This window comes from Lathyrus oleraceus, chromosome 2, assembly GCF_024323335.1.
Source record: "Lathyrus oleraceus cultivar Zhongwan6 chromosome 2, CAAS_Psat_ZW6_1.0, whole genome shotgun sequence".
NCBI classification, from domain to species: domain Eukaryota; kingdom Viridiplantae; phylum Streptophyta; class Magnoliopsida; order Fabales; family Fabaceae; genus Lathyrus; species Lathyrus oleraceus.
In genome coordinates this window covers 229111208-229126739 of record NC_066580.1, presented here as the reverse complement: position 1 = coordinate 229126739, position 15532 = coordinate 229111208, and the positions used below count along the sequence as shown (strand labels likewise).

General features: G+C 41.5%; 1 protein-coding gene across 1 annotated transcript; it reads right to left on the bottom strand.

Moving 5' to 3' along the window:
- Nucleotides 1–1200: 1200 nt before the first annotated feature.
- LOC127122698 (uncharacterized) lies at nucleotides 1201–2658 on the bottom strand. Its single transcript, XM_051052994.1, has 3 exons — nucleotides 2106–2658; nucleotides 1606–1979; nucleotides 1201–1497 (listed from the first exon to the last, which is right to left on the bottom strand). The coding sequence occupies exons 1-3, from the start codon at nucleotides 2656–2658 to the stop codon at nucleotides 1201–1203; spliced, it is 1224 nt and encodes a 407-aa protein (XP_050908951.1).
- Between the last annotated feature and the right edge of the window lie 12874 nt (nucleotides 2659–15532).

Below are 15532 nucleotides of genomic sequence, written 5' to 3'. Positions count from 1 at the left end.
TCCCCATGGTGTGATGAACGTTGTTTTCTCCATATCATCTGGCGACATTTTAATTTGATTATAGCCAGAAAAGCCATCCATGAAGGAAAACACCGAGAATTGAGCTGTATTATCTACCAACACATCGATGTGAGGTAACGGGAAATCATCTTTCGGGCTAGCTCTATTCAAATCCCGGTAGTCCACACACATCCTCACCTTTCCATCCTTCTTCGGTACCGGCACAGTGTTCGCGACCCAAGGCGGATAATTAGTGACAGCTAGGAAACCAGCATCTAACTGTTTTTGTACTTCCTCTTTGATTTTCATGGCCATCTCGGGTCGAGTTCTGCGCAACTTCTGCTTTACTGGAGGACAATCTTCTCTCTATGGCAACTTGTGTACAACAATATTGGTATCTAACCCTGGCATATCTTGATAAGACCAGACAAAGATATCAACATACTCTTTCAACAGTGCCACCATTCTACTCTTGACATTCGTCTCCAAAGCGGCCCCAATTTTTACTTCCTTTCTGACCTCCTCGGTACCCAGATTAACAATCTCAACTTGCTCCTCGTGCGGTTGAATCACCTTCTCCTCTTGTTTCAACAACCTGGCTAACTCTTCCGGCAGTTCACAATCTTCTTCGCCTTCTTCTTCGGCATGATAGATCGGGTTGTCGAAGTCATATAGGGGTGTAACAGGATTGTCATCAATAAGATCCGGAGAATAATCGCATCTGCATGAATGTTGATTCATGCGTTGCTTTAGAGCCGGAACGAGACAAATTAAAAGGAAGGAAAATGAAAATAAACATTGCCATTTTTATTATGTTATTTTTTTTAACTGCAAAAATAAATGAAAAACAGAGAACACCGCTTTTAATGCGAAAAACATCTGTTTATTAATGATGCAAACATATGAGGTGGCCCTTACAATGGACCATTATGTTTTGGGCAAAACGTATGGCTTTCATGCAAACAGAATTAACAAACAGAAATATTACTCTTCACGCAGAGTGACAGTGATGATCTTTTCGGCCTTCCAGTTCTGGATCTCCATTCCTGGTACGCACGGTTTTATCCACGAGTCAAGCTCACAGTCACTATCAGTCTCTTCACCCATAACACAGATACGACCCAGATCTAGCATTCCAGCACTGGTGAATGTGAACGGTTGGCGACGACCTTTATCCTGTCCAGACGAGCCTTGGCCTGACTAATAACCGATCCCAAACTTATCCTCCTTCACCGTAATATCTACCACTCTTCCCCAACCTGGGGCCTCTCCACTTTTCACCACCTCCACAGCCTGTTTATAAGAAGCAATGGACGACTTCTTCTCTCTTTCTGCAAAAATGGCACTCTCCACCATGACGGTTTCAAACGCCTGGCTTGGTGTTTCGAATATTTCACCGTCCATTTCCACGTACTTAAATGATGACAACTGACTGACGAAAATATCTTCCTCACCACAAACTGTCACGACTTGCCCGTCTGAGATATACTTTAACTTCTGGTGTAGAGTCGAGGTTACTGCCCCAGCAACATGTATCCATGGACGACCCAACAAACAACTGTACACCGGCTGAATGTCCATGACATAAAACATAGATTTGAACACCTCAGGACCAATCTTTACGGGGAGCTCAACTTCCCCGAACACGACCCTTTTAGAGCCATCAAACGCTCTAACCACCAGATAAGTAGGCCTCAAAGTCAATCCCTCGCAATCCAATTTAGCCAAGGCCTTCTTAGGCAACACATTGAGTGACGAGCCTGTATCCACCAAAACATGCGAAAGCAAAGCTCCTTTACACTCCATCAAAATATGTAGTGCATTATTGTGATTGCACCCGTCCACAGTAAGATCGAGATCAATGAAACCCAACCCATGGCTGGCATTAACATTCGATACCACTGTCTCCAATTGATTGACTGTAATCTCCTGCGGGACGTAGGCCCTCTTCAAGATTTTCAACAAAGCATCTCTATGACCTTCTTAACTCAACAACAAAGATAAGATCAACATTTTGGACGGAGTCTGCTGCAAATGATCAACAAGTTTGTACTCAGACTTCTTAATAATTCTCAAAAACTCCTCGGCTTCAGCGTCAAACTCACTTTCCGGCTCAACAGGCGCCTGTGCCGCTCTAGGAGTATCCTCATTCACCACCTGCTTTCCTTTTGCCCTGGCTAAAGCCTCGGCCTTATCTCTCTGTTCCTTTTCTACATCACCACCTCTCAACGTGTTAGATGCAAACAACCTCCCGCTGCGAGTGAAACCACTAAGTCTGGCATTGTCCACCTTTAAAACGGTGGTATCCACTGCAACCTGATCTTCCTTCTTCTCCCCATTGCAATACACATCACCACCATAGTCCCAAGGCACAACACCATCACCTTCATACGGAATAGGTCCAGGTACCGTGATGGTAACTGGAGCCTCATCTGCCGACACTGACAAGTGGACAGGATCGAAATAAATGGTTATCGTGGAAATATCCTCATTCTCCACAACAACTTTCTCGAATCGGAGACTTCCCTCATTCATCATTTTCTGAACCGTCTCCCTCAACATGATACACCCATTTGCAGTTACAGTACAAGCAACACAGTAATTATCACAACCAGGAAAAACTCCATTATTTAACAAACGTCTCTTGACCACAGACATTGGGGTCCTCAACTGATCCACATCCGTCACCCCGATTTTACTTTTATCCTCAGAAATTACATTCACCCCCATCTGACCATGCGTCGGCATGGGATTAGCATTAACATTCGACGATGGTGCAAAATTGATGGCCTTGGAATCCACCAAGTCTTGGACAACATGCTTAAAGGCTCTACAACCCTCAATATTGTGCCCGGGAGCACCAGAATGGAACTCGCACTTGACATTCTCATCATAACTGGCAGGCCTCTAATCTGGTCTTAACGGAGCTAACGTCCTCAACTGTACCAACCCGAGATCCTTCAACTTCTTCAACAAAAGGGCATATGTCATGGGTGGCCTATCAAACTGGAGATCTTCCATCCTTCCCCTAACTTGGTACCCAGCCCTTTGTGTTCTCTACTGAAATGGCTGATGTTGCTGTTGCTGTTGTGCGGGTTGATTATCAGCAGGAATCGTTACTGCAACAGTATGCTGGTAGTAATGATTCCTACCGTGTCCTCTCTGGGCATACACAACACTCGAGTCACCGTCTTTCTTGTGCTGACCATTTCCGAAGGGCTTCTTCAATCCAGACGACGGAATATTTCCCTGTATTTTTCCCATTTCAACCAGCTTTCAATCCTCTCGCCAACCACTACTATATCCGCAAAACCAGTAACCTGACACCCCACCATCCTCTCAGCAAAAGTCCCCTGAAGAGTACCCATGAACAAATCTGACATCTCCCGATCCACTAATGGAGGTTGAACCCTGGTAGCCAACTCTCTCCACCTTTGTGCATACTCTTTAAACCCCTCGTTCGACTTTTGAGACATACCCTGCAACTGGGTACGACTTGGTGCCATGTCAGCGTTAAATTGATATTGCTTGAAGAAAGCATCCCCCAAATCCTGCCAGCTCTTTATATCTGACGATCTCAGCTTGGTATACCACTCGAGAGACCCGCCAGCTAAGCTATCCTGGAAAAAGTACATCCAGAGCTTCTGATCCATGGTGTAGGCAGATATCTTTCAAACAAAGGCCTAAAGATGAGTTTCTGGGCAAGAACTTCCATTATACTTATCAAACGTGGGCACCTTGAACTTCTGTGGGATCACAATCCCCTCAACCAACCCCATATTTGTCATGTTAATAGCCCCAGGAGTGGCATGGCTTTCCAGAGCCCTAATCTTTTCTGCTAGTACCTGAATCTCTTTGTTCGGCGGTTGAACGCCATACTAACCGAACTGCTCAATCAGCACAGAGAACTGATCCTCTTCTTTATCCTCCACAACCCCAAAGAAAGGAGGAAACTGAGTTTCCTTCAGAATGTTGCCAACATGACCCGGACCACTACCTGCAGCAAAACGAAGACCACCACTATTATTGATGAATACACCACCATTAGTTGCCTTCCTTCTGGGATTGCCACCACCCCTAGAACCACCAGGACCATGGTTGGAATTACCCTCTTGACTATTGCCATTATTGGCAATCGAAGCCATCTCAAGCTTCTCCACCTTCTCAGCGATTACTTTCTGCTCCATGGTGAACCCTTGCATGGCGTTGATCAACTCACTCATCTTCTCTTTCAGCTCGAGAATGTCAGCGTTGGATGGATCCATCAGTTTGGGCTTGTTGCGTCTGGTAAAGTATCTGTGCGGACGAGTTACGTGCAGAGGGATGATTCTGCATGCGCGAGCAATGATTCCTGTAACAACCAAACACGTTAGAAACCGACACCTGCAAAATAGAGGACAAGTTATTATGATTCATGCATGAATGCAATGTTTATCCGTATGAGGAACATTCTGTCCTTCGATCCTGGCTTCATTGAGACGGATAATAATTCGACAGCAGCATTCTGACATACATCATCTAGCTTTGCCGTACAGAACAGAAAGTCGTGGTCTAGCAAAGATATCACCCGACCATGTGTGTGTTAAGTAAGTGCAACACAGAAAAGAAAATAAAGCTTTGAGATCAATCACTGAATGATAATAACCACTCTACAGCAAAAATGTGCAACACGTGCGAGAGTCATATATCATATCTGATACAAATCAACTTTACAATCCTCCAGAATTGGAAAGAAATACGAGTAAGTGAATTCCGTCAACATGCCTGACGGTAATCCAACACATGATAACAACTGCAATAAAAATATAATCTGAAGAAGGTCCCACAGAAGGCTCTGCACCACCAACCATCCCGGTAAACTTCATAGCGAACCTGAGCTCAGTGTTCTCCTGCTGAAGTCTCCCCACCTCTTTCTGATGAATCTTCATCTGACGAAAATAATGGTCCCTCTCAGCAAGATAATGATCTCTCTCGGCCATAATCTTAGCTTTCTCTTCTTTCTTAACCCCCAGCTTCGCTTCCCACTCTGCGGTAAGGGCTTTGGCTCTAGCTTCCCTCTGAGTCTTCACAAGGACTTGTCTTTTCTTTTCATCTTCAATGACTTTCAAAGCTCTAGCCAACTGCTCTTTGGTAAGGTCATGCTCATTCGTAGATGACTCTAAAGCTTGGCTGATCTTGCAATAATAGGTAGTGTCTTTCTCAAAATGCTTCACCTCCTGAGCATGTCTCCTAGCCTGGTCTTTTGCTTTCCCCTTGATTTCCTGATTAGCCAGTTGAATTCCATCAACACTCATTTCTATCTCAGTCTTCTCTGCTTGCAGTTGATCTCTTGCCCTCCTCATCTCAAGAAATTCTTCCATACTGATAGCAGAGCGTGGCTCCTCAAACAAAGGATACCAAAGATCACCCACAGGAAATGGTAGACGAGTGAGCTCAACCCTCTTTCTGAGCCAATCATCAAATGGAGGAAAAGACCTGTTATTAGCTCTACCAAAAGGAATATTGCCTTTCCTTTGGATGTTGCGCCATGCACCAGACACTTGCCCCAACAATGATTGATTACCCTCAACTGGGAAGTAGAAAGACTCCTGAATCTCACGCTCGAGGGGAGGAACCTCCATAGTAAATCCCATTTGTCTCTTAAGAAGCGTCGGGTTATAATTAATACACCCTTGAACTCCTATAAGGGGCACGTTGGGAAAACTCCCGCAGCTGTAAATAAAATCTCGTCCAGCCACATCAATGTGAGTCCAAGCTATGTCCTTGGCTCGCAAACCCATCAACTTGGTTGCCCAATTTACAGTATGGTCAAGAAAGACAGGCACCCTTGGAAGGCAAATATCCCATGAACCACTCATATAACAATTGAGCACAACATCTAACCAATCCTCCACGCCGCTTCTCGTTCCGATTATGAACCGAATAATAAACATCCCCAATCAAGGTAGGAGTGGGATTCTTCTGAGCAAACACCCGGACGGTATTAATATCCACAAAATTCTTCTGATTAGGAAACAGAATAATTCCATAAATGCTTACGGCAAGCAAAGCACAAACAGTCTTCCAATCACCCAAAACAACATGTTCCTTGGCTTTGGCCTCCAAGAAACTCAGATGAAAACCGGGCAACTTTCCTTTCTCCTTCAAACCTTTCTTAGTCACTTCCGGGCTCAAATAAAGACCACGAGAAATCTCAACAATATCAGGTTCTTCCTTAGTAACATAGAAAGGAATTTGGTTTCTGACCCGAATGCCCAGAATACCGGCATAATCCTCCATCAAAGGTCCCAACAAATAGTCTGGAAAGCCAAAACATCTCAAACCCGGATCATAAAACTGGAGAAGAGTATGGATGGCACTCTGATCCCCATCTGTGAGCCTGAAAACCATCTTCATAATGCTGCCATAAGCCTCACGGAACAACCCCACATGGTCAGGTGTAATCAATGTTATCATACCCTTCAGCACACTAATCTCTGGATCAAAGAAACTGTAGACAACATCATCTTTTAAGTCGGCCCTCATATCTGGAACAAGGATGTCTCTCAACCAGAATCTCAATCAAGAATGTACCCTGCATATGGATAAACATGAGTTAGATGCGGATGAATGCAAAATGGGAATGATGCGGATGCATGAATGCAATGCATAGTGCCATCCTCCAAGACATCTGAACATCAACTGCACTGGACTCCGGTGTCAGAACTGATCACAACCATCCAAGGGACTAAGTAACCACGAATCCAACTCGGGGGTTCCGAAATAAACGGAACCGGAGAATACATCACCATCATCACAGGAAAATCACCGAACGACAGCGACAAGATCATCTGAACAAGTAACCCCACCTCTAACCCGGGGAGTCTGAAATAAACGGAACCCGCCAATAAAAACCACGGACAAAACTCCGGCGTGTCAGAAATAAATATCTATAAATCCAACTTATAAATAGAACCCAGATCACGAACCGAACCAAAGTCACCATCAAAGAGCCACCAGCAGAACCTGTACCTGTAGGAACCAAACCCCTCCCCTCACAGGCGGATTCTAATAAGGTCATCCAAAGGCGGATAATCGGTCTTGACAATCGGATAAGATACTCAACGGGTTTTCCCTTTCGGGTGTGCCGTGCAGCTCTCATAAGATCATCTAAACCAAAGATCCGGGAAAGAACGGTCACCAAAGTCAACAGCTCAAAAGAGATAACCCAACCATAGTGGAAACTCCACAAGGAAGAGCTCTCTCAAAAGAACCTCGTCCGGCTGTGGTATGTCACGTCGCAACAACATGTTGATCTAACATGTGAGGAAACATGAGACTACGCTAATCCAAGATGTATACTCGGGCTTGGGTTTTAGCCCCACTCAGAACACCCACCCCCAAATCAAGGAACCACACTTGTCCAGAATCCAACACAGTGATAACATGATGCATGCAAACACATACGCAAATATAAATATAATCACAGTATAATGATCACAAATGCAATAAATAAAGCAGTAAAAGCAACCCAAACTACCCTAAAAACTACGCTAAAGAGCGCTAGGATTGACTCGCTTAGGGAAGATGGACCAGCAAGAGGTCAACTTTAGTCCCCAGCAGAGTCGCCAGCTGTCGCAACACGAAAAATAACCGGCGGGGAAAATACAGAGCCGCCACCGACGCTATTCATCCTATGACGGAAAGGGAGCGCAGGATTAACCTAAGAAAGGGAAAGGAACGGTCTTACGACCAGAGATTACAAGGTAAGGGAGTCGGTTACGCAGGGGGAAGATGTTAACACCCCTCACGTCCGCCGTACTCGACGGGATCCACGCTCAAAAGATAGCTCAAAGGAAAGGAAAGGGTTGCTGCTAAACTACTCAAAGAAATTGCACAAACTGGAACAATAAACAGGTGGGGAAGAGAAAGAAAATGGAGGAAGTGGACTCGGCAGGATGTCGCATCCTGGGCCTACGTAGTTTGTCAGAAACAAACATCAGAGTCGATGTAGTTCGGGAAAAGGGGACATGCTCGCTAGGACATCGCATCTTATGCCTACGTATCTTCTCTATCCAGAGGAGAATCAGAGCACTCGTAGCTCGGCTAACACACGCTGAAACAAGACACCAAAAAGGGATGCTGAGACGTCAAAAGAAACACCCAAAAGGAAACAGAATGCCAATACATGGACTTACACCCGACTCCTAACAATAACAAACAGGAAACATAATGCCAATACATGGACTTACACCCGACTCCTAACAATAACAAACACTAACTAACGAACACCAAAGAGAAAGGTTATCAGAACAAACCCCAACAAAGTAACCAAATATCCTGAATAAACTCCCGATATGTATAACCAGTCACTGCAAATGAACCCCAAAGATGAACCCCAAAGATGAACCCCAAAGATGAACCCCAATATGAACCCCAAGTGAATAACAATCATCACAAATGAATCCCGAGATGAACCCCAATATGAATAACAATCATCACAAATGAACCCCGAAGATGAACCCCAAAGATGAACCGCGAACGGATAACAGGTAACCAAAGTGAACCCCAACTAGTGAACCCCGACTAATAACAGAAGAAATCCCCCAAGGTATGAACATACCACTCACACACACGCTGAACAAACGGATACTCACACCAACGCCAGCAAATTCCAGAAACAAAAGACTCGAAACCGTAAACACAATTCAAGAATAAAGGTGAACACACGCGGAAACAAAAGAAAGGGTGAATAACACACAAAACAAAGAAAAGGGTGAATAACACGCAAAACAAAAAAAAGGGTGAATAACACACAAAACATAGAAAAAGGTGAATAACACACAAAACAAAGAAAAGGGTGCCCGGAGAGATTGTCCTCAACCTCCTGCCTACGTATCTCATCTAGTATGAGAATTAGGGCGACGTAGTTCCCCTTACTAGGGGTAAAACACTCTCCTAACCAGAGACCAGGGAAACAACAAACTAATAGGGAGACTAAGACTCGAGCCTAATAGTTGTCACGCAATCAACATCCCTAAGTTGAGGTCTCTAACAAGAACTTAACTCACACAGGAAGCGAGTCAACTCAAGTCTAAACTCTACGTACGGTCAACCTCCTCAGAAGTTAATCGTACGACTCCTACAGAAAAGGAGATGAGAAGAGGAAAACAAATAAACACACCAACACAAATGAACAAGCATCACACACTATATCCATACAGGAGTCTCAAACAATGGGTGGGCTTTAGTCAAGAGGGGTCATATCAACCTCGACAAACAAGCCAAACTGTAAGGGTAATCAAATGGGCTCTTAACCACTAACATTGAACGTCAGGGTGAGCAGATCAAAATGGTAATGAGGATGGGACCTCATATCTCTTAACCCTGGCCAGGGTGAGCTTATGACACAGGAAGCGTGGGGATCCAGAAAGTGGGATCCTTTTCCACTTGACAGACTATGGACAAAAGATCTGGGGCACATGTTCAGAAGCATCAGCACGTAGTGCGAGCATAAAGAACGACACACTGAATAACGGGGGATTGGCTACTAATCCCTTTTATCCGTCAATTGCCTCTTCTCTTGGAGGTCTTATCAAATAACACATGCCTCTTCTTGGAGGTCTTTGGGCATAATTTTAAACAAACACAAACAGAGCCTCTGAAGGAGGACTTGCCAGCAAAATGCCTGCCAAAAAGGTGACAGGACTTTAGACTACATGAAGTAAGAAGCTAACTACCTGAGTTGTGTGTCAACCACAATCCAATTCTCAAGCAAGAGCTAAAGCAAGCAAGCAACTAAGGTACCTGTATAAAGACTAAACAGTGAGTACTTTAGTTGTAAAACCAGAAGACAAGCAGTGAAACCCTCTAGCAGTTACACAATCCAATGCATAAGTGCCCTAGCACTCAAATGAGCTCATGGGCTCACCACATGAATTAAAACCCTAGAAAACAAACATAGGTCAGAACTCAAATGCATTTTGTATCTTACAAAGTGAGAACAAACCCAATCATCAATGATGAGTATCCAATCCTGAAACACCAGACAAAGTTAGTTTATGTACATCCAATCAACACAACAAAGCATAAACAAACAATGGCGTGAGATGAATTGAATCAAGATCACTAATCAGGGATCAAACCAATGTAAAAGAGGCAAAGGCTCACACCACAAAGAAGACACCAAACCAAGTCAAAGAAAGGACCAAGAGCAAACCCCAAAATTGGGTCAAAACCCTAGTATAAAGACAAGACTCAAAACCTAACCAAATGACCAACCCAGGACCCATCCTTTTGCATATCACATATTCAAACACTCCCTCAAATGTCCTCAAAAGGACCAGCATCAAATCAATGATCAAGCATCTCAACTTGCTTATGTAATGTAATGACAAAAAATATGCACAAAATGAACTTCCAATTTAGAAAATTCATATCAAATCAGAAAATCCATTTGAGACTTCCTAAATATTGAAAAGTCAAGTTGAAAGTGGACCAAAACTTGCCAAATTTGGAAACTTTGAATTACATGCCATTTTCCATTTTTAGTAACTTTTGTCATGACCTTTGAATCTTCAAGATGGATGTTTAAAATGAAGAATAGACCCCATTTGAACATGATTGAGGTATCTCAACTCATTTCCCCACCTCATAGCCCTCAGTTGACCGCACAGTTGACTTTTGGTCCTCAAATGACCTTGAAATGTCTTGATCCACTTGAGCCTCTACCACTTGGTGAAATTCCTTCAAAATGAAACCCTAGCTCATGTAAGCTCCTTATAATAGCCATGTGATACTCAGCCCAAGATAACACCTCATCTCTTTGAGAAACCCTAGTTGGAAGAACTGTATTGATTAGGGTTGACTATAGGTCACAACCCTAATCCAGAGGAACTTGAGGATGAATTCTGAAACCCTTGAAGATGATAGAACCATGATGATGGTGACATATCTTTGTAGATGAGATGATGCTCAAAACCTTTGAAGAATCAAGAAACCCTAATTGAAGCCCATGCCCTCAGATGGTTGATGATCAATTCATAGAGACCCTTAGGCTTGAATCACCTAACTTCCCCATCTTTTGAAAAGACTTTGGAGGATGATCTTCTCATTTCATATGATATGCAAAATGCAATGCCTAATGTCCTAAAACATGAAATGCAATGCTCCAAACTAGTCTCAAGAAGAGGAGGGCAAATTTTGAGATGTTACACGTTGGATCACGCATCATTATTTGAGGTGGCAGATCCAACACTCCAAATGTTAGAGAACACGATGGAACACACTGCAAGCTAAACACATGATCTAGTTTAAATCCGACCAGTAAAAACATTTCATTCTGCCAACGTGTATGTTCAAACTCGGAGAACCTGAGAAAGCTCTGGTCGTCTTCACCGGTGAGCTATCGCTGGAGTTTCATCATTTGATAAATTTAAGATACGAGACCACCACCATTATGATCCTCTTCTCATCCCCAATTCAACCTTATGCTCCAAATTCATTTATGTGAACTGAGCAAAGGGAATTTCCGAGAAGCTTCAGAAACAAGCAAGTCACAAAAAATAAAATAAAATGATGAGCATGATCAATAAACACCAGATAAGTTAGGGGAAAGCATCAGAGACTGAATGACTACATTATGGTAACTTGATTGAGTTCGAATGATGCTCAGAACTACATTGTCCATATGGTGATCATAAGTTGATGAAGCTCGATCTAGTTAGAGCATTTCAGGAGGTCTCAGATCTTGGGGATTGTTGCAAAAGTTTCAGAGAATGCTGAAGGTGCTAATGGAATCACGAAATTAAATTGAAACAAGATGAAACTCATAACACGATAATTGAATTTTCTGGAAAAATTTCAAGTTGCAACAGGGATTTCTTGGCTCTCCAAAGCTTGGAATGAATGCAATAACTTCCTTTATTTACAGGGAATATGATTAGATCCAAATAAGTGTGAAATGATGCAGAATTTGTGCAAAATGAATTTGATCTGAGTGTGTGAAAAGTGTGACTTGAAACTCATAAAAACTCAGCCAAATGATGTGTTTCAAAGGTCAATTAACTTTTGGAGACTTGTTTAAACATGTTTAGGTCCAAATCACATGATGATTTGGCTTGGAATTGGGATTAGTGAAGTTCCAAACTCAGGCAATGGCAATTTCTTCAGTTACAAGTCACCATGTTTAATCTAATGGGGCACCATACTCGGGAAGCTTTTCGGTCTCATTCTTTTTGAAATGTGTTAACATCATGGCCAAGATTACAATGTGCCAAGAAAGGTTGAATTTGGATTCTTGAGCACAAAGTTATTTCATGTTGAAGTTGGCATGAAAAACTGATCATATAACTTAGAAAAATTTGAGTGCTTTATGGCTGAAAATGACTTGTAATGTCTCAATGAGATCCATGGCCTTCCAAGCATATTATAACCTTGGTCCTTGAATAAAACTTATAGAGAGAATCACAAATTAAATTGTGCAAAAAGAATCAGCCTCATATGTTGAAAATTGGAGAAGTTATGAATCTTGAAAGTTGGGGAAAAGTCACTTGAAAATAGGTCAAATTTCACTAAGTCCACAAATGACCTATAACGTATCCAAACTTTTGATGATCCTCCAAGCATAATTGGCTCTTGTCACGTAAAATGAAGTTGTAGAGGATGTTGAAAAGAGTCATATGCAAAAAGAAGCATTCAAAAATGTTGAGAATTGAAGGAGTTTTGGTCCTTGGAACTTTGATTTCAAAATATTTATTTTTTTGTCAAACCTCTTGGAACAAGCTTGTGTAGTTGGACTTTTCTTGCATTTCAAAGAACATGGGTGATCATATGAACTCAAAGTAAGATGTCCTTGATTTCCTCTTGATTAAATTGCTCAAATCTTGAAGTTACTTATTGAAGAAGGCATGAAAATAAACACATGAACCATTGACTTTCCTTGAGAAGTAAGCCACAAAACTTTGAGATGTCCTTAGTTAAAAAACCATTACCATGCGTAATAAACTTAAGGGAAAAAAGACACATTTTTTGATATTTTGATTAGTGGTTAGATAAGCAATTAATCATGTAAACATAAAGGTAAAACAAAACAACAAAGAGGTGTTTGGTGATCCCTGTAAGAAGAAAACCCAAAGATGGATAAGGGGAAAGGCCAAGATGTGACCTTGTTTGTGTGTAATGATGCATATGATATGTGGGATCCTAGGGTTAAAAATTAGGGTATGACAAATGTCCTTATTTAAGTTTCTTCGAATTGGAGATATGAAGGTTGAAATCTTCGTCTCGACAAGATTGGAGAGACTTAAATATCAAAGACCCAATTTTTGGCCCTAAGATACCACAAAATGCTTATGATATGATATGAATGTAAACCAGGATCTCTGTGGGAAATAACAATTTCCACAGGGAGAACTGGTTGGGGACAAAAAAATTTCCATAATGGAAAAAGAAAAGACTCGAGAATAACCAATAGATAGTTAGAAAGCAAACAAACTAAAGATCCAACAGGGAAGGCTTATCAAAGCAAGACCTTGCCGCGGAAAATAAATCATCAAAAGGGGAAAACCCCAACTCCAAAAGGAGAGGAATATTACCTAACTATCATCCAAGTGATAGCTTAACAAAGATAATAAGCCCAAAAAGAATGATTACCAACTACCAGACAAGTGATAGCTTAACAAAGGCAACCAATCAAAGGTAAGAGAAGCATTACCTACTATCAGCCAAGTGATAGCTTAACAAAAGGTAATAAGCTCTAAACGGAATGATTACCAATTACCATCCAAATTGTAACTTAACAAAGGTAACCAATCAAAGGTAAGAGAAGTATTACCTACTATCAACCAAGTGATAGCTTAACAAAAGGTAATAAGCTCAAAAGGAATAATTACCAACTACTAGCCAAGTGATAGCTTAACTAAGGTAACCAATCAAAGATAAGAGAATTATTACCTACTATCAGCCAAGTGATAACTTAACAAAAGGTAATAAGTCCAAAAGGAATGATTACCAACTACCAGCCAAGTGATAGCTTAACAAAGGTAACCAATCAAAGGTAAGAGAAATATTACCTACTATCAGCCAAGTGATAGCTTAACAAAAGATAATAAACCCAAAAGGAATGATTATCAACTACCAGCCAAGTGATATCTTAACAAAGGTAACCAATCAAAGGTAAGAGAAATATTGCCTATTATCAACCAAGTGATGGTTTAACAAAAGGTAATAAGCTCAAAAGGAATTATTACCGACTACCAGCCAAGTGATAGCTTAACAAAGGTAACCAATCAAAGGTAAGAGAAATATTACCTACTATCAACCAAGTGATAGCTTAACAAAAGGTAATAAGCTCAAAAGGCATGATTACCAACTACCAGCCAAGTGATAGCTTAAAAAGGTAACCAATCAAAGGTAATATAAATATTACATACTATCAGCCAAGTGATAGCTTAATAAAAGGTAATATGCTCAAAAGGAATGATTACCAACTACCAGCCAAGTGATAGCTTAACAAAGGTAACCAATCAAAGGTAAGAGAAATATTACCTACTATCAGCGAAGCGATAGCTTAACAAAAGGTAATAAGCTCAAAAGGAAAGATTACCAACTACCAGCCAAGTGGTAACTTAATAAAGGTAACCAATCAAAGAGGACCAAAGTTCAACCTAGGAATGAACTGGAGATAAGCGGTCAAAGAGAACTCAATCCGATGAGGACATAAACTCAATTGGAGATTGATTACATCCAGATAATGAACTGGGGGGGGGGGACTAAAACAAAATCTTCCACGAGGATTGGACTCAGTGGGGAATTAGAAAGGATAAACTCTTCCTGCTTAAGGTTGACACTCTATTAGAGAGAAGATCCACACACTCTACGGGGATAAAAGTTCCAGAGAGCGGAGGGAGCGTCGAGAAAAATGCAAAATGCGTAAATAAACATGATTCTATGCACATGCATATGCTTATGCTGACAAAACAAATGCAAAAAGTGTGAGACTGATAGCATAATACAACTGGGTACTCGACTAATCTCAACAAGACGAAGGTGTTGGCATAGATTCATTAGGGATTCTACCAATCTCGCGATCTGATACTGGGGAAACTGCCATAAGTAGCAACAAGAAAACACCGGCCTAGGGAAGTCACTAAGTTCCATTCTTCAGGATCTTACCATCCCTGGTATTTTCATTAACATTCTGCTCTTGTATTCCCAAGTCAAGGAAAATACATATCTTTTTTGTAAATTTTTAAAAGCGTTATTGCTTTAATATTTTTGTTTCAAAAATCATCATCACAAATAAATGAAAATTCGTAAACTAAAACAAAATAAGAATAACAAACAAATAGGCAAAAGGCTCAAATTTTATTGATAGAATGGTAGTCTGCAAATGACGTGACTCCATGGATTATTACAAAGTTGGAAAAATAGTAAATACATGGAAAGGGCTACATTGAAATACAATGACCACTGATATACTTGACAACTTTGAATTTCACTATGGTCTGGACCTCGGTCGAGGATGACTGAATAGGAACCTGTGATAGGTATT